At 41.8% G+C, this 26,993-nt stretch overlaps 1 protein-coding gene and 1 long non-coding RNA gene across 2 annotated transcripts; one reads left to right on the forward strand and one right to left on the reverse strand.

Moving 5' to 3' along the window:
* The first annotated feature begins 3,412 nt into the window (after positions 1 to 3,412).
* Positions 3,413 to 9,153, forward strand: LOC115575595 (uncharacterized protein PB18E9.04c-like). The gene is made up of 5 exons (XM_030407799.1): positions 3,413 to 4,114; positions 6,208 to 6,792; positions 7,465 to 7,532; positions 8,110 to 8,153; positions 8,848 to 9,153. Exons 1-5 carry the CDS (start codon positions 4,102 to 4,104, stop codon positions 8,882 to 8,884), a joined length of 747 nt encoding a protein of 248 aa, XP_030263659.1. The 5' UTR covers positions 3,413 to 4,101; the 3' UTR covers positions 8,885 to 9,153.
* A 2,942-nt stretch (positions 9,154 to 12,095) lies between these two features.
* On the reverse strand, positions 12,096 to 12,753 carry LOC115575609 (uncharacterized). Its single transcript, XR_003982705.1, has 2 exons — positions 12,722 to 12,753; positions 12,096 to 12,584 (listed from the first exon to the last, which is right to left on the reverse strand). It is a non-coding gene; the product is annotated as an uncharacterized LOC115575609 (long non-coding RNA).
* Between the last annotated feature and the right edge of the window lie 14,240 nt (positions 12,754 to 26,993).

Consider the following 26,993-nt stretch of genomic DNA (forward strand, 5'->3'; position numbering starts at 1 on the left):
CAACAGGCCTACCAAAACACTTAAACATACTGTATCACACACAATTCATCAGGCTTAAATCTTAAACACCATGGACAGCTCACTGATGAACAGTTAAAAAAAAAACAACACCCAGCTAAACATCACTTGAATTACGAAATAACACACTCCTTAATTTCTACCAAACCCATCACATCTAATGAATTCTGGTATTAATGAAATAAGAGCAACTCACACTGGAACATTGTAGCCTATTAACAGCATGTGGCTACTACAAAATTCATGTTATTTAAAGCAAAGCAATCTCTTCACGTCACAGGCAAATATGAAGCAGTGCTATAACAACAGGTCTACCTTTGTTGTTTTCATGGCCTACAAAACACTTAAACATACTGTCAGACTTAAATCTTAAGCACCATGGACAGCTCACAGATCAGCAGTAAAAAAATAAAAAAAATAAGAAAGAAAATAATCAAACACTCAGCTATCACAGGCAAATATGAAGCAGGCCTACCTTTGCTGTTTTTATGGCCTACAAAACAAGGCGCAAACGCCTGGGTCTTGCATTGAATATAGAGATGATCTCGTCATAGTCCAAAGTGTCACAGAGTTCCTTTTCAAAGGACAAAATTGACAGGTTGTTGAGACGGGTGGTACTCATGGATGCTCTGAGGTGCGTTTTAATCCGACCTGCAGTGGAGAACAGTCTCTCAACGCTACAAGACGTCATGGGAAGTTTGATGATGGCTCGCAGTAGTTTACTGAGGTTAGGGAAAATGTCAGGCGCACATATGTCCAACACTTCCATGAGGGATGGAAATTCCAGCCCGTTGGCAACTTTCCGGCGCAATTGCTCAATGAATACCGTTAATTCAGCATCCTCAACTGAGATGTGATAGTGATCACATGTGGTGCGCATGGACTCTGTCTGAGCAAATGTCTTTGAGTGTGGGAGAAACGTGGCTGCTGTCCTCATGATCCCATACTGGTCCTCTTGGAAACGAGTGTTCAACTCTGTCAGTTCTCTGTCGAGGATATCGTTCCAGAGGTGTCGCAGGTCATCATCATTTTTGACACTCGTTGCTTTTCCCAGGCTTGTCGTGACCACGGATTCCGTGAGCCTCGCAGGAAGTCTCCTTTTTCTGTTCCCAGAAGTTATGTCCCAGCTCATGATGTCGTATTTGCTCATCAGCTCTCCAGTCAGCTTCATCACAGCTTCATATCCACATTTTGAATCGTGTCTGAATTGAGCAAAGTTCTCTTTTAGTCCCTCAATGAGGTCGATGCACTCAGTGACACACAGTGTCGGGCTTTGTAATCCCCTTGTAGCAAAGTCACTCGTCTGAAATAATTTCCCGAACGTGACGAGTAGGAATACAAACTTTTTAGTTTGTATTTGCAGGAGCAGGGACTGCGCCTCGGCCTGCGTTTGGCCGCTGCTTTCACTATATTCAGCTAGTACTTCTAATATGACGTCCAGCAGAGTTAGAATTTTGCTCACTGCTCCAGATCTGGAACTCCAGCGCGTGTCCACGGACCGCTGAAGTTCCAGGAACGGGCGGTCTGGATGGAGCTCCTTTTGCACCTCAACAAACCGTGCGTGTCTGCTGCTGCCTGTCATGAAACTATGTATATTGTTCACTGTATCAAAAAATGCGCTGACATGTCCGGACACCTTTGATGTTGCACACAGCACCAAATTCAGTCTGTGAGAATTACAGTGGACATACACAGCCTGAGGAAACGTTTGTTTTAAAATAACATGCACACCTCCCTTGTTTCCTGACATAACGGAGGCCCCGTCAAAGCTGAAGCCAACACACAGAGATGGGTCAAGTTGTAGTGGTTCAATCACCTCCAGTATTTTCTCTGCAATAGCAACTGCGCTCATGTCATTTGTGTCCACAAATCCAATTGCCCGTTCTTTTATTTTTCCTCCGTTAATGTATCTCACACAAACAGCTACAAGTTCACGTTTTGACTCGTCCTTGTATTCGTCTGCCATGAGGGCGTAATAGGTGCCCGGTTCACGTATTTCTGCTTTGATCTTGCGCAACAACAAAGAAGCAGCTGACTCGAGCAGCTCATTTTGAACATCGGGGCTCATCAAAGTTCCGTTTCTGGGCAGCTGCTCCAGACGACTTTGGATCTGTGGGTCATATTTGCACATGAACTTGAACAGCTCAAGGAAGTTTCCTCTATTAAGCGCATCCGCATCCTCCCTGTGACCTCTTAGGGGGATGTCCTGCTTGGCACAAAGCAGTACAATATCCAAAACGACTTTTAGATGGTCTCGATTCCTCTCAATGAACAGATAGTCCATGGCATCACGGTTCATTTGGTTTAGCACATTTCCCCGGCCTGAACTTTGATTAGCCCTGTAGTTTTGAAATTTCTCAAGTGAAAGGGAGTGAGGCTTGCTCTGCTGGTGCTTCTCGCATGCCTGACGCAGATGTTTCCAGTCTACAAACCCTTCTCTGACAAATGGGCCGTCAGCTCCGCCGGCAAAATGTCTGCACATTTTACAGAAAATCGAGTTCGTTTTCACACTGTATTCCAACCAAGAAAACTCTCCATACCACTTGGATGAGAAACACCGTGATTTTCCATTTTTAACTGTGCAGGGAAATTCCTTCAGATGTGGCTGTGAAGGTGGTTCCTCAATTGCTGATAAATCAGTAGGCAAAGCCACGTCAGGCTGGCCGGGAGAGAGCACTGGTGGTGGGGAGCAGGCGACCGGGCTTGGTGGGCGAACCGTATTGCAGGCAGAGTCTGTAAAACCGGGCTCTGTGGGAGGCAGTGGTGTGTCATCTTCTTCAAGTCTGGGTCGTTTAAAATATGACATTAAAGTACTTTGTTTCATCATTTTCCAAGCCATCGACTGGAGTCAAAAGTCCGCTAGCTAACTGACCATAGTTGCTAGGCTTTTTGCCCCGCTCGCTGCACGTCACACGCGTAACTGTTACCATGGCAACGACAGCGAGTTGTGCTCTGGTCAAACATCGTTGTTTTTTTTTTTTTTTTTTTTTTTTTAGAAAGAAATATAATATACAGTAGAATATGTCGAATTAAAATTCCCTGATGAGCATAATTGGTCTCTTTCTAAAATGTATTTTTAAAACAAATGGGAAACAAGTGGATGGGCGGGCCAGTGATTCATGTGGGCGGCACTGGCCCGGCCAGGCCCACTCCTGCCTACGCGCCTGCCTGCTGGCCATCCCAAAAAGGCACCAGATTACCGTAAATCACATCTAGCAACTTCAAAATTTGTTGTAATGAAAGATTGCTACCATGGACATTTTTGTGTCATGATACATACGCATACCGAATTTTCGTTTATGTATGTGTATGTCGGTGACGAGGCATGTGTATGTGTATGTAGGAGGCAATTTGCACCAGATGTGACATATATTCCATGTTTGGTGACTTCCAAAACTGTGATCAAAGTAAGAGAAAAATATTTAGAAGAATCCTTACTGTTGGGCCTCATGCCTCCATAAGCACATGTCCCAACAAAGGGAAAGGCCTGTAGTTGAAGCCAGAAGCCTAAACTACTAATTCCCCTGCCACAAGGACTAAAGAACAAAGAACAAAGCAAAAGGGCCTACAAGGTGTGAAAACCACGTCACCAGCTGACCTGCCCCCAAGACGTCACCCGGTCCCTATTGGCTGTGAGCCAGGAAGTTCCACCAGGATCACAATGACGTCACTCCCACGATAAAGGTCACGGACCCCTCCAATTCGGCGTACTTTCCCGATAGCCCACGTTGTGAAGAGACGTTGTTCTCACGCAGCCGCTGTCTTAAGGATACAACTTGAGAAACGTTTTTCCCCCCTTTTTGCTTTTGAGCTAAAGTTCAGTTCCCTCCTCGGTGGACGAGAAGAGACTGTGTTGGTTTCACTTTCGTTTTTGTTCGGACATTAAGTATCGTTTGGATCCAGGAACGCGGCACCCAGCCATTTCCTCATTGCCTGCAGAAGGAAGAAAAGAATCTTCAGAAGGAACAAAACTGTCCCTTCTACGAGTCGACATATCGCTGTGATCCAGCCTGCCGTCAGCAGCCCAGGACGCAAACGCTGACCCCGCGCTCGCCTCCCGATCGAGTTGGAGCTCCGAGTTAGATGGGCATCCAAAGTAAGAGGCTTTTGTTTGGGCAGAAACAGATGGTATATGCAGTGTTTTTCTTTGTTGTGCTTGATTTTGTTGTGAAAGGACCGCCGAGTCCGATTTATGGTCACCCATACTGTGTGTGTTAACTGTGTTTGCTACGCTCGCTAGGAGCTCATTCAGGTTAACCCAGCCTGTACAGTCTTGCCCTGTGTGACCACAATACGTCGTATTCTGGCTCGATCAGCGGACGATAAACGAACCTCGATTCGCTTGTCGGCCGTTCAAAGGAGAGACGACCGCTGTGTAACACATGGTCGTTGTGTTTGTTTCTTTGTTGTCTGCCAAGCCCCGCTTGTCACGCCCGGACTTCCCTGTAGTCTCTCCGATGAGACTTCCTAAGGCACGCCCACTAATTTGTAGTCCAACGAAAGTGACTTCCCAAACCACGTTCGGCCATCTTTGTAGTCTTTGTTGGGGACTTTCTCACACACACACACGCCTCCACCCAATTACATGTTTGACTTGTTTATGCTTGATATTGCTAGTTGTTGAAGGAAGCTGTTGTTTGTTAAAGTTGGTGGTTTGTTCTGTGGAGAAAAGCTTTAATAAACACTGTTGATTTTTATTGAGCAGCCGCTGTGATTATTTTGCACAATCCCATATTGTAATAACTGCTGCTTGAGATGGTCAGTGCTCGGATTCACACCTTCCCTCTTATCTAATTATTGATATTTTCATAATATTGACAATTTGATTAATTTCCAGACTTTGAGGTAAATCATATTGATTGTTGATCCCTGTTGCCCCCGTGTTCATTAATGACTCATAGTTACCTAGGTTTCATTAATTAACTATAATGATTTTGATTAATTAATAACAACACATTAATTATCAATAATAACGATTCCCAACATTACAGATTCAATATAATTTATTCAATTTTTGTCTACACATTGGTCCAGACCACTGACAGACAGCTTCTAACCCCCCCCCCCCCCCCCCCCCCCCATACTCCCTCTCTCTCTCTCCCCTCTCCTTCTCTCTCACTCCCTCCTCCCCTGGCGCTTGACTGATTAGTTGATTGACTGATTGATTGATTGATTGATTGATAAAAAGCTGTTTTGAAGTAGCAGGGGAAATTTCCAACAAGTCCTCCAATCCAAAACGACCAAATAGGTCGTTTGTTCCTTCCCTCTAATACGACCCACAGGAGCGTTTTCTAAATTAGCGCCTCTACTGGTGGCAGGAGATATACCACAATTACTTTTCGCCACAAATACTTTTCGCCTCTATGCATTGTCGGATCAACGCCTGATGGTCTAATAAAGGTAAGTAGCCAGTATATGGTGATTTAAAAAAAAAACAAAAAACAATTTGAGAACAACAGAATATATTCTGTGGGTTTTGTGTTGTTTCGGCGTCTAGTAACGTTATAATTACCTAATAACGTTATGTTTACCTAGGATTGGAATAACCTTATAAGAGCTAACATTAACGTTAGCTAAATTAGCTACCATGGTAATTATATAACCGGTAAGTTATGTGACATTCAACTATGCTTATGTTAACATTCGTTTTTACGATAGCTAATCAATGAGATCGCTTATTGTTAACGTACCTTTCACCCTAAGGTATCTTTCACTTTGACTGATACTTTTGTTGTAGCTAAGTAGTACCACTAGTAGTGTATTGCTGCACTGAATATTCTCAGACTCCACACTGAAAAGATTCACAAACCTTTGTCAGTTTGTGATTGTCAACTTGCATGTTCAAAATAGAACTGTATGTAGCCTACCAAGACTCAGGTCTTGCTGGGAAAATAATTAGGACTATAACTACTCATACAGTCGTATTTTTCATTAATCAAAAAATCTATGTAGTTTAATGAGAAGATTATGGTTACTCTATTCAGCTCTGCATTATACTATTATAATATGATCTTATTTTATGAACTGTAACTGTATATAGCACTATATATTTTTGGTCATTTAATTCCACATCATCAGGTATTTCCACATCATCAGGTATTTCTTTGTGCAGCTTCAATAGATTTTGATATGTGATTGTTTACAACTGCTTATGCCAAGGTCCACATCACAATTTCTTATTCCCAAAAGTGACTATGGCAGTTGAACCACCAACCAGGATGACTCCAGCAGAAAACAGTGAGGCTCCACCATTGGACCACGATGTCTTCCCCTCTGACACTGCAGCTGACCCAGCATTGGATTCAGTGCCCTCACCTCTGCTGACCCCAGAGTCTGACACTGAATTCACCCTTGAACTCGTGCCTGTGTCTTCCTTGACCCCTCTCGTGTCCTTGTCCCACGTTCCTCCTGTGCCCTCTACCTCTCATTCCTCCCCCACCTCCCTGACTCCTCCTGTGTCTTCCTTGACCCCTCTCGTGTTCTTGTCCCACGTTCCTCCTGTGCCCTCGACCTCTCAGTCCTCCCCCACCTCCCTGACTCCTCCTGTGTCTTCCTTGACCCCTCTCGTGTCCTTGTCCCACGTTCCTCCTGTGCCCTCTACCTCTCATTCCTCCCCCACCTCCCTGACTGTGCCTGTGTCTTCCCTGACCCCTCTCGTGTCCTTGTCCCCTGCTGTTACTTCTAACCTCGCTCCTGTGTCCACCCAGCTGGGTACCTCAGACTCAGTGTCTTCCTCGTGGAAAAGACAAAAAAGGAGGAAATTGGACACTAGTGGTATGTGTGGGTTTGTCAGTCATTGTCTTATCACCATATGAATCCAGACTTTTTGATTTTGTACTGTGAAACAGTTTCAGTCAGAACAGTTTCATTTCAGCCTTCTCTCAGCTGAAGGAACAGGGCCTCTCTCATTGGAAGTAACAGTCCCCATTATTTTTCTAAATAACTTGAAGATGAATATGATATAAGGCAACAATAGTGTTTTGAGTATGTTGCAATCTTTAGTGACCCATAAAAATGTTACTTAGGAAAAAACACTTCAGATTCGGCTATACACACACACGTATGTATGTATGTGCTTCAGTTATTGATCTGTTTGTGGCTAGCATAAATAATCACAGCAACCAATTACTACTTCAACATGGGCATGAGTATTGTTTAAAGACAGACTTTGAAAAATGCAATATGAATCCTTCACCAAAAAGGACAAAAACACACAGCTGTGGTGTGTTGTGGGAATTCCCTCGTCTCAAAAATGTCATCCTTTCGTATCATGTTACTGTAACATCAATGAAAGGTCCTGTTCAGTTGTTTACAGTTAGCATTAATTTTGATTATCAAAAGTCTGAGTTTCAGTTTGGATAGTTTCTTGAATCATGTCCCTCATTGCAATGTTTACAAGATGTCTGTTAAACCTACAAATTATTACAATCTTTTAATTCATTTCAGAATATCCCATTCATCAAGGGTCAACCAGTTTCCCCTACAAAAAAATACTGAGGGAAAGAATCAGGGAGGTTTGTTTAAAAAAGCATTAGACATTACTGAAACAATGATAAAAATACCACTTGGAACCATATAATTGTCCAACAGAAAGAAGTCTTGATAGCCATTATTCTTTGTTTAAAAATAGGGTTTCAGTTAGTCGAAAGCCAGACTGCACAAATACTTAACATATATGGTTTGATTTCAATATGTGTTTGAAAACATTACAAAATATGCTGAATATTTAGATTCTACATCATTGTTAATTTAGGATTTAGGAATTTGTGTAATGCTTCATGTAACAATGTTCAGCCATTCATTACGTACATTTGTACTTCACAAATTGTGTTTTCAGTAATTTCACATTTTCTTGTCATCACATTAAGTTAATTAAAAACCAAAGATCGAAATTTTCTACATTTTAAAAATTTTATGGATAGCATGACAATTTTATAATGCTTATATGTAAGAGTTAGACCTGCTGACTTATTATTTCACTTTATTGTGTGAATTCACTTGGACTTACTGTTGTATTTACAGTTCAGTGTGTGTAATATTGCCATTTGTCGAAAGAACATTTGATTAATTTGTCTTTCTGTCTTTGCTAAGGGCCATGCCGAGTTGTTGGTGCAGTGGCATCCTTGCTCTGGATGGTGAGTATGTTACCTGAACTTTACTTTACTGTAGATGATTGGGCCTGGGGCAACAGGACTAACACACATATAAACATGTCTACAACTTGTCAAGCAAGTTACATAGCGGTCAAATAATGTTTGTGCAGTGTAGTGCATTGGATTTAAGGTAAAAATACAGTATACAACAAAAGTAAGTATACCCCTGTGCATTATCACTAATTGTTAAATGATTCAAAATTGTATCATCTTACAATAATTGTAGCATTTTAGGGTAAAGGGTATGGTATTTTCTTATTTTTAGTTCAGACCCCAAAAAGATATTATTTGAAATATGGTGTGTTTAACTATTAACTATTGAATGAGGTTTTTAACTACTGTTGTGGTTGGTTTAAACCTTTTATAAGCTGTAGGTGTTGGGAGCTGCTCTATAATGTCATTGACTTGAGCAATGGGAATAAAGCTGATTCTGAATACAGAACCAAATCAATATTACTGTCAGTGTATAGAATTAAAACGATCTTCTTAACATACTGTGATTCAGAAAATGATTTCAATCTGCTGTTCAATCTTGAAGGCAGTTGTATAAGTTTTATGCCATATTTTGAGGTCTCAATACCTGATGATTCCATGTCTCATTGTAAATAGTGCAGTTGCAGCGTAGTACTCCAAACAGTTACGAACAATGTGATTATGTAAACTTTCTGTCTTACAGTGGGGCAAAGTGGAAAAACTCCTGGGAGCCAAAATAAAATGTACAAATTTAACACCATCTCGAAAATGCGTGTGTGCATGTATTGTTTGTTGCTGTGTGTTCCATTCAGAATTGTTTATATGAAGATATTTTCATACATTGTTTTTTTTATAACTGATTTTGATTTGTCAGATTAATTCCTGTAGTGAATCTTGACAATATGTTCATGAGTTCTGTCTGTTATGTCACTGCTTTATAAAGTGCATGAGGTAAATTTTCTGTATTTTAGGAGACTGGATATTTTTCAAATAAAACATTTTGAAATAACATACCTGTCGCTGACTGTGTTCCTTCATATACACTTGATTTTAATGATTGTTTAAAATCTGTCAATTAATAGCCTAAATGAGTGTGCTTTAAAAAAGCACATAGAATTTCTGTTATTCTTACCACAAATCATTTTGTGGGAGTGTTTTATTTATATATATAGATATAGATGATAGTAGAGTATAATATAGATATATAGATATATATATATAGATATATATATATATATATATATATATATATATATATAGATATATATATATATATATAATATCTATATATATATTATATATATAATCTCTTGTGCTTTATCTTAAAAACAGAGAGAGAGAGAGAGAGAATGACTTCTTGATGTATTCTGAATGTAAAACTTTCCTTTTTTTGGCATATTTTGTCATCATTTCTTACAGCAGAAATTGTTTTCCACCCCCAGGATTTCCATCTATGTGTTATGTCTGTTTGCGCATCCATAACAGTGTCTCAGTGAGCTGAAGTCAATACACAGAAAAGAGGAAGAGTACACCCTGCTCACACAGCTAACTAAGTGTTAAATGTATTCACACTCATGTTCATCAACTGTCACATAACTTATTCATTATGCTTGGTCTGTGGAATAACACCTATAAGAACTAGGTAAGATAATGCCAGAGAGAGGCATCATCCAGATACTACTGTAGAATCCCTGTGAGCCCACAGTCAGCAAAAGTTTTTTAGCTTTACATCTATAATGTGTATTTGGGACAATTTTGGCTTTTTTCTAACATGCAAGGCTTGTAGACCCTTTGAATACTCAATATATTACTACGTACTTCGTACTTCCGTTCCTATTGGAGAACGGAGGACACGCTGTCCGGAAGTATTTTCCTCACGTCTTTTAAAGATATCCTCCACATACCTCAACATAAAAACACTAAAGTATACTTGATTATTAAACAGGGCGATGGGTTAATGTTATTGCCATCAGTTTTAATTATCTCTCCTTCGATTCTGAGAAATCAGTTATTTTTGCCAGCTTTAGAAAGGGAAGTCTACATTACCCATGATCCTCAGCCACCGTCGCTATGGAGACGAAGCCAGTCCGCAATGCGTTACCAGACTGTTATCTGTTACAAAAGCACTGCCTGATATCAGTCTGGACCCAGCAAACAAAACCGTCATTTATTTCAAACTGATCAAGATGTTTTCGTGAAGTCGCCCCCTTCATACACGCACACGCGCATGTCGAAGGCTCCACGCCCGGGGGTGTCTGCACACGAGACGACAGCCGACAGCGGTCACTTGGCCGTAGGCAAGGATCCCGCAGATCTCCCGCTCCTGCCCGCGTCAGACTACTGTTTTGGCTTAAATTTCTGAAATAAAACAAACAAACTTTTTAAAAACATGTATCATCTAGATGCAGTCTAATTAGTAGTTCGGCTGTACTAGACATTTCATATTTTAAGTAGATATATGATTTTACAACCCTATCTACAATTCTACTTTAGAAACCGGAAGTACTACAACTGTGGTGCTGATTTGTATCAATCTAAATGGCGTGGCTCTAGGGAATTGTAGTTTTTTATAATTAGTTTAATTAGTTAATTTAAAAATTAGGAGTTTTTCCTAGAATTGGAAGTTGTAAATACTGAATTGATGATATACTGAGCAGTTTAAGTGGATAGTAAACACATATGTGTAATCAGATTTTAAATATCTAATTATTAAATGGATGATAATTAATTTGAACCATATTTGACAGCGCCCCCAGTTGGTGACTATACTCGCATGATAGCTGAGATAAAGACTTCTCTAGAACAGTTTCACTTATGTCTGTAGCCCCTTTTTTTGGCTGAATTATAGGCCTTCAATCTAGCACCAAGGTCAAGGTTCAAAGGTCAGCATTTCAAAGCAGGAGCCATGTAGAATCCTCATACTGACATATGTTACTCTCCAGGTCGAGACCTTTCCAATGATGTATTTGGTTTAGCTCCACAGCAAAGTTTTATTTTTTTTGCTTCCTGGACACACACTATCCAAGGCCTAGTTTCAGAGAGCACTTTGAAGGCACAGTATATTAAATCAAGCTGTTTGTTTCTTTTTTCTTTTTTTGTGTGGAAATAGTGACCAACTGAAGTCACTTTAAGAGCTTACAATACTGATGACAATCTAGGCCATTAATACAGGCTCGGGGAAGGCCTGGGTTAGGTTAGGTCATTTCAGTTGTAACCCTATTTCCATTCCCAGTTAATCAAATAGAAAATTTACTTAAATATTAAACAAACCCCACACCCTGGTCACAACTAAACAGTAAAACATGGATTTTATAATACTGCCTTTTAGTAAAATTGAGATAATCGCTGCCACATGGCAACACCATGCGTTAAAGATCCCCTCCACAAATGTTGTGATGTATAAAAATACTCTGCTTGGAATAATGTGTCTCATAAAATGTCACACATATACTTGTCCCTCATTGAAAAATCAAGAATCTATAAATATGAAAGACATATGAAAATATGAAACCCTAAGGCGCGGCTGCAGGGGAGAGAGAGGTGGAGAGCGCTCAGGAGAGCAGAGCCAGGTGAGTGACTGACAGAGCTGGCATCCAATATCTAATCACTCTCTTCCTTTAGCGTGTTAGACCTCAGATGGAGCATGCACAGGGAGGATTGGAGCGGGGTTAAGGGGAGGGCCGGGTGAATGCGTGGTGTAGACCAGAGGCAGTGGACGGCTCTCCGGCGGGCTGCCGGAGGACCGGCCAGCGGAGCCAAACTTGATTGTCCGCAACCGACGACGGTGATCATCGAGGGAGAAGGATCTGGTCCAGTACGGCTTTCTTAACTGCCTGAAGGCTCCCCCGAGCGGAGACCGGCAGGCCGAGGGCTGCTGTCTGTATTGGAACCCGGCCTCAGTGTATGTGCACAAAAGACCACAACATACACAATAACATTAAACAGAAGTATGGTAATAAAACTTTACATAGCCATATAAACAGGATGAAGACAGGGTTATCATATTGGCGTCTACATTTCACATTCATCAGTATGGGTACTGGAACCCAGCCCAAGCATATGTGCACTAGAGGATTATTAACATTTAATCAAGAAGTACAGCCTTCTACTGTCAAACTCTGCATGTGCATCCTTCTGCATAGTTAAGCCTAAACATTCACTTAACATTAACTGAACCAAAACACAACAACAGGGCAGACACGCAAGTATACAATATCTACAATTCATCCTCAGACACATCTGGACTGCTGTTGTCATGTTCACTTTCATCTTCATAGTCCTCGAGGTCTTCCTCCAACGTGAAAATAGAGGGGTCTGTGTCAAGTGTGTAGGTGTAGGTGGTAGTGACAGTGCTCAGTTTCTGCTGGAGAATGTACTGCTTTTGCAGAAGACAGCAGTGCAGTCCCCTGTATCCCTCTTCGGTCAGCTCTCTGGAAGAAGCTAAATTAAAAAGTGAAGAAAAATGAGACTGAAAATTAGGCAGCTTTTATAATGACTATTGAAGTTGGTAACATGGAATGCAGTTTGAATGCCCGACTCTGAGGCTTTACATTTTATAAAATATTTGTGGAACATACTATGGTTCTTGATGTCCTCTTTCGTCTTATGAATGGAGGTTGTCCAGTTTGTTCAACGCCTTTTTTAGAGACTGACAATGCTGGGTCATCTCCTTCACAATGATCAGTTTCTCCTCTTCCAGACGCCTGACGAGCATGACCTGATCAAAGAGTCGCCTCTTCAAGCGGAGGCTCACCACTGTTTTGGAAAAGAGAACTGATTGACAAAACCAAAACACAAACATTTTCCACCATAGGTCTAGCATAGTGTTCTTCATTGTATTACATACTGTATGTCATGAGATGACAAATTAGTAGGCAGATTTACTAAGAAGGACTAGTGTGTAAGATTTACGGCATGTAGCAGTGACATTTTAGATTGCAACCAACTCTCCTCACATCTCCTTTCCCAAGTGGTAGTCTAACTATGGTGGCCGATGCAAAAACATGACCGGCCCCATCTAGAGCCAGTGTTTGGTTTGTCTGTTCTGGGCTACTGGAGTGTAACATGGCGGCCTCCATAGAGGGGGACTCACAACCGCAGACCACGTGTAACCAAACCAGCCCAGGACCTCCACATACAGCATGTTCACCTCAACGATCGGCTGAGACCATATTCCCCCCTCCGTTTTCAATATTAACATCGTGCACACAACATCGTTTTCAAAAAAGTTGTCATTTACATCAACCCGCCGTCATGCACCATTATAACTATGCCAAACCTATGGGCAGCAGTGCAGGGAGAAAGATTTTTTAAAAAAAAAGGGTTTTTCATGTAAATAAGAGGCCAAAGCGCAGGGAAATATCTGCGTCTTCCCTTGGTGTACACGGGGTGTGAGCATGTTTGGGATGCTCTGGATAGGCATATATCTGACAGTGTGTTAGAGTTCCTGCCAATATCCATCAGCTTCGCACAGCCATGCACATTTCAGAGTGGCCTTTTATTGTGGCCAGCCTGAGGCACACCTGTGCAATAATCATGCTGTCCAATCAGCATCTTGATGCCACACTGGTGAGGTGGGATGGATTATCTCGGCAAAGAAGAAGTGCTCACTAACACAGATTTGTGAACAATATTTGAGAGAAATAGTTCTTTTGTGTATATAGAAAATGTTTTAGATCTTTGCTTACCATCTCCTTGCGCTTCCCAAGGCAGAATTACATCCTCAGAGAGACTGCATGCTGCTTCTACGTCAACGTTCTCCTCACAGGCAGCGATGGTGTTGTAATGGTGTTGTTCCACCTCCTCGCCAACAGTGTTTCCTGCACCATCCTGGCTTCTGCCACCCCACCTCACCTGCTCCAAAACATAACAATAAGATCAAGAAATTTAGCATCAGAATCATATTTATTAGACTGTGCATTGTCAATTAAATTCAGTGTCATGAGCAAATTCAAGTCTAAAATGTTCTGGGGTAGAATTACGCTGCAAAGATATTACAACTGCTGTTAGTTTAAGCTTTAACCTCTGTTCAATGAGTATTTCTATATTATAGATATCTAAATTATAGAGCCATTTCATGGGTTTTTGAAGTCTATCCTGCAGGCGACCCTGCTGTACAGTTACAAGAAATTTTACAGGTACATGGTTGCATATAACATGCTAAATAATTTCACAAATGTGGACAACCGTTTCTGAAACCTGTACCTGAAGTGATAAAAAAGAGCAATGTTTCCTGTGCAAGAGACTGTAGGGATATGTTCCTCTAAAACATCCTATGACACATACACATTTAACTTGCGCACTGTACCTCGCATTTGCCAGTGTGAGCCTTGGCATGCATTACAGAGAGAAATGGCTTCATCACTGTAAGTGGTTGGAGCTCAGGCAACTTCTCTGCCATCTTCATCAAATACGGCCAATACCTGTAATGGGAAAATCACTTAATATTTGGGGTGCATGATAGCATCATGGTAAGGAGACAAACCCAGACCTAGGAAGTCACCAGTGCAATCACAGTAACCAATCAAAGAGCAACATGTAGTCAAATTAATGCTAATGTTGCCTTATATCTGCTGGATGTGAAAGTAGTAAATAGATAACACTTTAGCCATATCAACTTTCCAAGGCCATAATAGCTGAAATGTGTGATCGGTAGTCGGGTTGTTGTGCCTCTATGCTTTCTATTACCATCTGCAGATATAGCCAGCATGTCTGGTGTGCATGCTGGGCATTTAAAGGGCTCCACCGGGCACAGATCTTCTTTCTTAAAATTGCAGAAGGCAAACTCTCGAAAGACTCTGTGGAAGGTATCACCACAAATACCACCTGTCTGGAAAGAAGGATGGTATTAATTTAAAGTTTGGAATTCAAATATTTTTATAATGAAATGAGAGTTCTTACTTGTCCTGTGCAAAGGGATCGATGTTCAAGCATTTTGAGAAATGCTTGTTGGGATATAGCTGGGCTGGCCAACTTCATCTGCTCAAATGATGTGAACACATCAAACTTGAACAGCATTTGACAGCTGGTGGTCGCTGGCCAGTATCTGTATCCAAGCAGGTCACCAATCCCTGGGGTCCATTTGCAAGAACAAAGTGGACAGCACACAGCAGGCAGGCACAGGTGGTATGGACCTGAAAACAAAATTATATTTACGATTTGATCAGTATCTGTACAACACAGGACAAAAGGATAATAATTAGCCATTATCATGTTTGACCTCACGTCACCTTCTAGTGGGATATAAAAGTAGAAGGAAGTGATAACATACCGTTGATGGTCACCAAGACAGTCTGCTTTCCTGGGATAATGATGAAGTCTTGGTTTGGACCGCAGGAGCAGATTTGTCTTGGTGGAGGTATCGGAAGAAGACACACTGCAGTAAAGAACATTTCAGAAATTAATATCAGTAATGTTTGGACATGTGGGACATAAAGTCAAATTAAAAACACTCTAAACAGTAACACAAACTTCAGACATAGCTTTTGCCTCTGTACATGTAGTGCACATTATGAAAATATGCTGAGGGGACATCTAAATTCTTTGAACACACCTTGTTCACCAAGTTGATATTGGCCACTTTCATCCACCACAACTAGGGATGTGGGCGGAATAGGTTTTAAAAAGCCATCAATCATGGCTTCTCTGTCATGGAAGACATTTTTTCTGTGGATGATTGAGTCACACGATGAACAGAGAAACTGAGTTCCTGAGGGAACGCAGTCTAGGCACCGGACTACAGCATCAACTGTTTTGCACTGTTGACAGCAATGCTGGGTTACAGTCTCTGCGGCCAACTTGCAGTTTAACAGCTCTGGCATTGCAGCCCTGAATTTTTCCCCACAAATCAACTGTCTTCTGGTCCATGTAGACATGGTGGGAGTCTCCTCCACTTCCACTGATGCAGGGGCAGGGATAATGACAGAACCCAGCAGGTCTCTTAGTCGCTGAAGATGTTGATCTAAATAAAACAAATAAATAATGTAAAACACAGTTAAACTAAGTATTTCAATAAAAACTAAAAGTTGTAGATGTAGGCATGTAGAAAATTACATTTCTCTGCATATGCATCATGAACATGGCTACTACATGCGCTTACCAAGACTTGGGACCTCTTGAGGAATTTCATTTGAAGACATTGCTGCTGTCCACCAGCATTAAAAATTGTAAACAACAGTATAACTGTATTGTATTTTACTGACCAGATCGATTCCTCCTTACATGCTGCGGGACAAGGTTCCCATCCTGGTCCCTCTTCCTCCATTTCTTTTCTTTGAAGGATAAAAGTAAAAACTAAGGTTATATATTTGCCTTTACTGGGGCATACACATCCTTTTCAGGTGTGTGCTGAAGTGTTTTCTTATAGATTTAGGTAAAGGCCATAATAGAGAAATAATTAATGAAAAATTTTACTTTTTTTGTTGCCAACTCATTTGCCAAGATTTCCCCCGCCTCCAGCCATTCATCAAATTGTTTGAATGACTCCGATGCCATTGTTAGATGTAACTTAAAGAGAAATAAAGAAAGGATAAAGCCAAAGTACATATAAAGAAAAAGAGGGAGACATAGATAAACACAATTTCTGTTTAAGCAGAAAAGCCTTTCTGTTGCGCTGGCCACCAGACTCCATTGACAAAAACAGTCATTTTACCTCGCAGGACGCAGGAGCTGCTGGTGTACTGCTGCCTCAATCGGTTAGTTTGCTCGCGTTAATGTGTGACGAACTAACCCTTCAAACAACCAAAGTCATTGTTATTGTGTGAGCTTGGTGTTTTAAAGTGTTTTGTTCAGTTAGTTAGCACGGGAGCAACTCCTGTGTTGTGCGCGGTAAGAATTGCTGTTTTTGTCAATGCCTGCATTGGCATTAGCAACTGATTTGTAACTAAAACGACACACAGAACTAGCTTAGTTTCACATGAAATACAGACAATCACCACGATTACCTCAAATAAACATAACAAAAAAAAAATAAAATACACAAACTTGCCGGACTTACCAGGGATATGGCGTTCAGTGAAATGAATCGGACTGTCCCCCTCTTCTTCTTTGGTGTTTAATGGCAGTCGGCATAACTGTCCCCCTCTTTTGACGTTTCGCATTTTGATTGGTAAATGAGGTCAAAGGTCATATGATGACGACACACCCGAGACACCACATTGTCGTTATAAACATGACCACTAGAGGTCGCTTAACTTTAAAACGTAACCGTAGGTCGTAATGAGCTGCTTGTACAAACGACCTATGGGGTCGTTTTTAGGGGAGGACAGTCTGGAAATTTCCCACAAGCCCTTGAATGTGGATGCTGATAAGCCTCCCATTGTATGGCCATTGTGTTCAGTTTCCTTCCTCACCCCCACCCAAAATGACAAGCTGTCAAGCTACATGGTCATGGATAATCAACAAAAAACTGGTGTTTACCTACAGGAACCTTAACAATATTGAGCCAGAGGGTGGATAAGACCTACTCACTGATGATTCTGATTGCTTACAAGATAGTTACTGTGTGATCCCTACATTTATGTTAATAAGAAGCTGTTAAAAATGAATGAAGTTAGACAAAAGTACAGCACAACAGCTGTTTATCTTTTTTCACTTTCTTATGCATCAGAGAAAACCCCCTCATGCACATGCCAATGTGTTACAGATCATTATAAGGTCTCTTCTAGTTGTTGATCAACAGGTGGGTGTAAGAGTAGTTTGGCTTTTGAATTCTTGCCAAAACTCCCTTCCCTTCTGTCGTACAATCCTCCAGTTGGTCTGTAAAAATAGCAACTTCAGATAAACCCACATCACTTTCAAGATTAATTGAACAATTCTTGGTTAACATCACCCACTTTAGGATTCAGCAACACCCACTTTCAGTTCAGCCCCACCCATTCCAAGTACCAAATCTCTTTGTATTCAGCCCACTCGCTCTCTGACTTGCCTCTGCCCATTGTATCTGTGGGAAATCTGCCAAGGAAAGGAAGTGTTGAGCTGTCTGTTTTCATTCTAAATGCAGTTTGGAAATGTTTTGGACCCATGCATGTACACACACACACACACACACACACTCAGGTTGTATAAATAAGTCAAGGTGCTTCCAGTTGCTTCAGCCCGTGTTACAATGTGATCCTCAGATAAGCACACTGTAACCTTACGGGACCTCTATTGGCAGAGGGAATGAAAGAAGCAGTGAGTGATGTTTTGTAACATAATTCTTGTCTACTACGGTTTTATCTTGTTTTTTTCAGCCTGTTACATCAGTTGTCTTTGGCTGTTTGGGAAAGCTTCTGGAAAACCGGATAACTGCACAGCTAATATTCATAATTCAAATATTTACTTATTTCTGTCAATGTGTGAAGGTAGGTCAATAATTAATCAATTCATCATCACTTTGCATTGGTCATCCCTCAGCTAATTGTAAGCTTGCATGTGTGGTGTTTCTCATCACTGTGAGTTGTTATCAATTCCATCAAAGAGACACTTTCCTCTAAACTTCTCTGCTGCTTTTATTGAATTTTTGTTACAAAAGATACAAAAATTAAAAGGAGAAGCTTAAATGAGTTTGGATGAGTGAGGAGTAACGGTCCACATGTGTTCTCTCCTCTTCAGCACAAACTGGAGGTCAGATTTTACCTTTGTCAACAGAGGGGTGTGAATCTTTGGCAATCTCATAATACGATTCCATTATGAGTCTTGGATGTCTGATTTGATTCAAAATGATTCTCAGCTCAGAATTGAATTCTTGTCATTAAAGAATAGAAAAGGGACACCATTTTTAGTCTTTTGCTCGAGTTTATTGTGCGCTAAACCATTAATTGTGGTCCTTAATGTGTTGAAATACAATATGAGACACAAGTGATTAAGATAAACGATCTGCAACCTTTATATTTTAGAATGTTAAGTTAATCATCAGTTAATGAAAGAATTAATTGGAAAGTATGCATACATGTATGTATGTGGATAACAAAATAAGGGGCTGCGCTCTGCTGTGGTATTAACACCTTAATTTAGCAGTGAGAGCAGCCTCTCTGTTGCACTGTGAGATCTTCTGCCAATCAGTGTTTTTACCCAACCCTCTGGCTAACTTTACCCTTGAGGGCCACAAATTTTTACCATCAACTGCCCCAGGTTGCCTCGGTTATTTTTGTTGTTGGGGTCTGTGAGCAGTTCAGGAGGCTTAAGACTGATTCTGTAAACCCCTCACGATATCATATAATCTGTGCCAAGCATGTTTTTGACAGGAACTACATCAAAGCAGCGGCTGGGAACCAACAGAGGAGACTGTTACATTACTGCCTGACTGAACTAATGATATTTTTTCCTCTTCACTGTCACTTTTCTGCCACTCTCTCACTCTTGCTTGACCACTCACTACTTATGCCTTCCAACTCTCTATTTTGTATCACCACACCTCCTCCACACACAGCATGTGTGGTTACTTATTACAAATAATACTTTGGGGTAATGAATAAACAGGACTGTACCATCTTTTAGTATCATCGACAACTTTTGACAATAGAAACTTAAAAATAACCATTCGTTTAGAACTGATCTAAACTGGACTGCTCGCCGGAAATGAGGCTCTGTTTTACTCTCAGTGTGTTTGTAGGTCATATTACTACTTAGGTGAAAAAAGTAGTATGAAGCCATTTGTGGCTCCAGAGGAAGCTGCATGCAGAGCCGGCCCTGGGCATTGGCAGTATAGGCAAATGCTAGAGGCGCCCCTCTGTGAGGGGGGCGGGTCGAGAAACGAGCTGCCTGAATCTCATGACCGGACCGAGACCCCAAGACCCAGAGCGAGATTTACTGATGCTGTAGCGGAATTACAAGGTCCAAAAGACTGAAACCATCCGGCACCCACACTGCATGAAAAGTGGGATTTTCGGCCCCGTAAACGCCCGGAAATCTCCCTAATTTTCGGCAGTTAACGACAATTTACAGGCTGTGAGCGTGGCGGTCGTCTGTGCCGAAAATTGTTGGAAACGAACCATGACGTCAGTGGACCATGACGTCAGTGTGTATATATATATATATATATATATATATATATATATATATATATATATATATATATATATATATATATATATATATATATATATAAGTAGATATATATATATATATACGTACATAGATATAATATATAATATATATATAAGATACTATATATATAGTATATATATATATATTATAGGTATATATATAGAGTATATATATATGTATATCTATATAGTATATATATAGATATATATATATTATATATATATATATATATAGATATATATATATATTATATCGTATATATATATATATATATATATAGATATATAAGATATATATATATATTATATATATATATACGTAATATATATATATGTATATGTATATGTAGTGTGTATATATATATATATTTGTATATATATGTATATATATATATATATATGTATGTATATATATATGTATGTATATATATATATATGTATATATGTATATGTGTATGTGTGTATATATATATATATATATATGTATGTATATATATATATATATATGTATGTATATATATATATATATATAGTATGTATATATATATATGTGTAGTATGTCTCTGTTATATATTCTCTATGTGTTTATATCTGTATGTTTTTGTATATCTATGTGTTATCTTTGTATGTCTGTATATGTATTATCTGTGTTCTATTGTCTGTCTATTATGCTATGTCTATTGTCTTTATCTATATGTTCTCTTCTATGTCTGTCTGTGTTGTGTATATATTATATCTATGTATATGTATATTATGTTTGTTATGTCCTCTATGTATATGTATATATATGTATGTGTTATTGTATCTTGTCTATATATGTCTTGTATATATGTATCTATCTCTGTGTATATTATATATTCTATATATATATATATATATGTATATGTATATATATATGTGTATATATATATCTATATATATATATATATATCTCATCAATGACATGAATGAATTTACTGAGGAAAGGAACATTTGCCAGGAAGGAGTTGTTTATTCAAAGAAAGAGTTTTATTACCACAAACAAAACACACAGCATGTACGAAGCATAATTTGCCCACACAACAAACGGGAAGCTCACAACAGGCCCAAAATCCTACAGCACTGCGAAGTGTTTTTTTTTGCAGATGTCTGTGGTGCGCTGCCCTGTACTTCGGAATCGCCTCTCATGTGACAGCGGTGTGGCGCAGAGCTCGGCGAGCTCCCGGCTGCGAAAGGACGGAGGTTGCACAATTCATCCAGAACGCCTTGGAGGATCCCAAGGCGTTCCCAGGCCAGCTGAGTGACATAGTCACACCAGCGTGTCCTGGGTCTTCCCCGGGGTCTCCTCCTGGCGGGACATGCCAGGAACAGCTCCCGAGGGAGGCGTCCCAGGGGCATCCGAAACGATGCCCGAGCCACCTCAGCTGGCTCCTCTCGATGTGGAGGAGCAGCGGCTCTACTCCGAGCTCCTCCCGGGTGACAGAGCTCTTCACCCTATCTCTAAGGGAGCACCCTGCGGAGGAAACTCATTTCGGCCGCTTGTATCCGGGATCTTATTCTTTCGGTCATGACCCAAAGTTCATGGCCATAGGTGAGGGTCGGAACGTAGATTGACTGGTAAATCGAGAGCTTCGCCTTTCGGCTCAGTTCTCTCTTTACCACGACAGACCGATACAACGACCGCATTACTGCGGCCGCTGCACCGATCCGCCTGTCAATCTCACGCTCCATCCTTCCCTCACTCGTGAACAAGACCCCAAGATACTTAAACTCCTCCACTTGAGGCAGGAACTCTCCTCCCACCTGGAAGGAGCAAGCCACCTTTTCCGGTCGAGAACCATGGCCTCGGATTTGGAGGTGCAACCTGGGGCATGCTGGAGGTCCTGGCTCGAAGGAGCCAACAAGACCACATCATCCGCAAAAAGCAGAGATGAGATCCAGTGGCTCCCGAACCAGATCCCCTCCGGCCCGTGGCTGCGCCTAGAAATTCTGTCCATAAAAATAATGAACAGTACCGGTGACAAAGGGCAGCCCTGCCGGAGTCCAACATGCACTGGGAACAGGTCTGACTTACTGCCGGCAATGCGAACCAAGCTCCTGCTCCGGTCGTACAGGGACCGTACAGCCCTTAACAGAGGGCCTCCGACCCCGTACTCCTGGAGCACCTCCCACAGAATGCCACGAGGGACACGGTCGAATGCCTTCTCCAAGTCCACAAAACACATGTGGACTGGTTGGGCAAACTCCCATGAACCCTCGAGCACCCTGCGGAAGGTATAAAGCTGGTCCAGTGTTCCACGGCCAGGACGAAAACGGCATTGTTCCTCCTGAATCCGAGGTTCCACTATCGGCCGAATTCTCCTCTCCAGTACACTGGAATAGACTTTCCCAGGGAGGCTGAGGAGTTTGATCCCCCGATAGTTGGAACACACCCTCCGGTCCCCCTTTTTAAATAGGGGGACCACCACCCCGGTCTGCCAGTCCAGAAGCACTGTCCCCGACTGCCATGCGACGCTGCAGAGACGTGTCAGCCAAGACAGCCCCACAACATCAAGAGACTTGAGGTACTCAGGGTGGATCTCATCCACCCCTGGTGCTTTGCCACCGAGGAGCTTCCGAACTACCTCAGTGACTTCGGCTTGGGTGATGGATGGGTCAACCTCTGAGTCCCCAGCCTCTGCTTCCTCTATGGAAGGCGTGTCAGTGGGATTGAGGAGATCCTCGAAGTATTCCTTCCACCGCCTGACGATATCCCCAGTCGAGGTCAACAGCTCCCCACCTCCACTGTAAACAGTGTTGGTGGAGGATTGCTTCCCCCTCCTGAGGCGCCGGATGGTTTGCCAGAATTTCTTCGAGGCCGACCGGTAGTCCTCCTCCATGGCCTCCCCGAACTCTTCCCAGACCTGAGTTTTTGCTTCCGAGACTGCCCGTGCTGCCGCACGCTTGGCCTGCCGGTACCCGTCAGCTGCCTCAGGAGTCCCCCGGGCCAGCCAGGCTCGGTTAGGACTCCTTCTTCAGCTTGACAGCAACCCTTACTTCCGGGGTCCACCACCGGGTTCGGGGATTGCCGCCGTGACAGGCACCGGAGACCTTACGGCCACAGCTCCGGACAGCCGCGTCAACAATGGAAGTGGAGAACATGGTCCATTCGGACTCAATGTCCCCAGCCTCCCTCGGGATCTGGTCAAAGCTCTCCCGGAGGTGGGAGTTAAAGATCTCCCTGGCAGAGGGTTCTGCCAGACGTTCCCAGCAGACCCTCACGATACGTTTGGGTCTGCCAGGTCTGTCCGGCTTCCTCCCCCGCCAGCGGATCCAACTCACCACCAGGTGGTGATCAGTTGACAGCTCAGCCCCTCTCTTCACCCGAGTGTCCAAGACATACGGCCGGAGGTCAGATGACACGACCACAAAGTCGATCATTGATCTCCGGCCTAGGGTGTCCTGGTGCCACGTGCACATATGGACACCCTTATGCTTGAACATGGTGTTCGTTATGGACAAACACCACTCGGGTTCAGATCGGGGAGGCCGTTCCTCCCAATCACACCCCTCCAGGTAACACTGTCGCCGCCCACGTGGGCGATGAAGTCCCCCAGGAGAACGACGGAGTCCCCGGTTGGAGCACTCTCCAGTACCCCTCCCAGGGACTCCAAGAAGGCCGGGTACTTTGCACCGCTGTTCGGCCCATAAGCCGAGACAACGGTGAGAGTCCTATCCCTGACCCGAAGGCGCAGGGAAACGACCCTCTCTCACCAATTGTGTCGTTCACACACCAACAGCCAACAACAACAGCCTTTTGCCATTTAATAAAATGTTTTTTAAAGAAGTTTTGTAAGTCATTGTTTTATTGCTTTTCATTGAATATAAGAAAGTAGGGATAAGTAGTTGACTTGTATAAAATAACACGACACCGTGGACTGGTTTTCCTCCTGTCCTCCCCAATTTTTTCAGTCACCAGCCTAGTGTTGTAGTACTCGAGTCCGGTCTTGGACTCGAGACCGGTCTCGAGACCATTTTTGGCTTACTCGGTCTCGTCTCGGTCTGGAAAGCAAAAATACTCGGTCTTGACTCGGTCTCGAAAGCAAAAATTCTCGGTCTTGACTCGGTCTCGTCCTTCATTGGGAGGAGGGGGACTCGTAATTTTAGACCGAGACCAAAATCTGAAGGACACACTAAACTCACTATCCATGCGTCCCAGGGACGCACCTCATTTTTCCCATGAAAAACGATACGTTGTGAACATTAAATAACTCGTGTTTAATCACAGTAACTGGCAAAAGAAACCTTGTTGTTAGCAGACCGGACAAGCGCTGTTTCAACCCTCTGCGCATCTACTCGGCGCAAACGTGATCCCCTGTACAAAGTATCGCGTCACCGCTGATTTCATTTCAACCAGGGACGTCGCACCCGTGGGGGATGTGTGTGTTTTAACACCAACACTTTTCCCGGTGAGAGATTTCAACATCCACACTTTTTCCTGCAGTTCTGCACAAACGCCTTACTGCGGCTGGAGTCACTTTCTCCGGTCGCTCTGTTCTGCTCTCGCTGCAGCTGCCTCCTCTCTCCTCTCCTCCCTCTCTCCTCTCCTCCTCCCTCCTCCTCTCCTCCTCTCTCTCCTGTTGCTGCTTCAAACATGACACCGGCTTTGGGACTGACTGGCTGATGATTGGCTGTTCTGCCTTAAGTCCCGCCTCTCTTGCTATGTTAGATTTATTGTTCAGCTCGTGCTGATGAGGCGGGATCTGCCGTAAAATACCAAATAATATCCGGGCGTGAATTTGTCTCAACCACTTAACAGACCAGGTGTTTATTTGGGACAGGCTTAAACGCCTCCTCCCTCCTCACAAAAATCCGGATCACAAACTTCTCCAGCTTCTCTGTGAATTCTCTGGAAACGGAGAGCAACCAAAAACAATGTCTGTAACGTTCTCTGATGATTATAAACGTTGATTACTCCTGATACGTTCAGTATACAGGTCGACACCAAACCACATGATGTGTTGTATAATGTGTTTATGTGTTTACAGCTGCTAATGTATGTAACGCTGTTACTGTGATGACATATGACAGTTAAATATTTATTCTGTCTATAATAACCACATCCTGACATGTAACTGTGATTTTTGATAATCTAAGTACTAATAATAACAATCATGACAAAAAATTAACAAAGACTGCAGATCAAGATAAGAAGCTGCAACTGGCAGTGAGCAGCTCTCTTTTCTGTTAGCAGTGAATTGACATAGTCCATGACAGAACATTATAGAATATGATAATGTATAAAATAACATTTAATGGTAAAAAAAAAAAAAGTACAGTTGCAGTAGACTTCTATTATAAATATTATATTATATTATAATTAAACGAATCAAGACAGATGTCACATCTACATGTCAGGGTGTGGTTATTATAGACACAGATTTAATATTTAAGTGTCATTTATCATCCCCCCCGACCCAAAATTGTTTTTAAAAAAAACACCACCACATCCATCCCCCGCACTTTTGAAAAGCTTGCTACAGCTCTGATTTCAACAATTAAAAATACGAACTTCATAGTGAATAAACCCACGTTTCCACTGCTCGATGCTGTGCTCATTCGTGTCGATTATGTTTTAACGTTTAGGGGACGTGCTTTAATGAAATAAATAAAACATAATCCTGTGGTGGTGATGAAAACTACATTGAATGGCAGCTGCAATTTTGCCCAAATGGCGTCTGCGCATACATCGCGCTTCCAGTTTTTTCTCGAGTAAGCAGGAAAAGGAGAACGCAAAAATGATAAAATCTATTTCAGGTCAGCAGACTATTTGAATTTTAGGAATTTATTTTGGTGCTATTTATGTTGCTAAAAAAATGCTTTTTGATTTGAATGTCATGTGTCATGCCACTGTGACAGTTGTTTTGCAATAAACTTTTCAGATTTGGAATTTTATTTGTTTAATTTCAGATACATTTTGAACATACATGAATATATCCGTTTGTTATAACCATATCATACCACCATCAAAGGAGATAAACACTCAATACAATTTAAGAAATAGAATAATATAAGAAAGAAATAAATTTTTTTAACTGGGGAGTCGGGACCCATTGAATTTCCCAGGGACCCAGTCAACTCACCACCTGTGGGTCCCGGGTACTCACTACATTGAAAACCTATCAACATCACTGCAAATATTCGTATTTTAATATTAATTTTTTTTTAAATCATAACATTGGCTGGTGTGAAAATATATTCCATGGTGCTACGCTGCGCAGCAAAGATTTTGAAAGATATTGATACAATGTTTGCCCAAACGTCACACAGCAGTTAACTTAAGCTTCTGGAGTGGGTTGAACAGTGAACTAGCAAAGAAAAAACATCTGCTCTTTTTGATCGGTCTCGATGCGGTCTCGACTCCTTAAAGACTCGGTCTCGACTTGGTCTTGCCACCTCAAAGACTCGGTCTTGACTCGGTCTCGGCTGCATTTAAAAACCTATGGTCTTGGTCTCGACTCGGTCTCGACCCTTTAAAGACTCGGTCTTGACTCGAACTCGACATATGCGGTCTCGTTCCCATCACTACACCAGCCGCCACTGCTGCACTTGTACTCTGGTTAGACTGAATTGCTTTGCAATGACAATAAAGTTGAATGAATCTCATCACATTTTCATTATTAGTCTATATTAGTCTTATGTATAGCACACATCAAGCATCTGTTTTATTTTATAAAAATGTAACATGCAGTGGTCACATATACTTCTCTTCTCTCTTCAGATGTACTTTTAACATATTTCACCACCAGCCCAGTGACACAGCATCAGGTGCTCCTGTCCCTCTACCTCAGCACAGCGGAGTGAC

The sequence above is a fragment of the Sparus aurata genome, chromosome 23, assembly GCF_900880675.1.
Source record: "Sparus aurata chromosome 23, fSpaAur1.1, whole genome shotgun sequence".
NCBI classification, from domain to species: Eukaryota; Metazoa; Chordata; class Actinopteri; order Spariformes; family Sparidae; genus Sparus; species Sparus aurata.

Excerpts from the sequence above, each read along its gene's own strand:
- LOC115575595 (XM_030407799.1), top strand. Across the intron at positions 6,793-7,464 it reads GAGGAAATTGGACACTAGTG|AATATCCCATTCATCAAGGG; the intron begins GTATGTGTGGGT and ends AATTCATTTCAG. Across the intron at positions 7,533-8,109 it reads TGAGGGAAAGAATCAGGGAG|GGCCATGCCGAGTTGTTGGT; the intron begins GTTTGTTTAAAA and ends GTCTTTGCTAAG.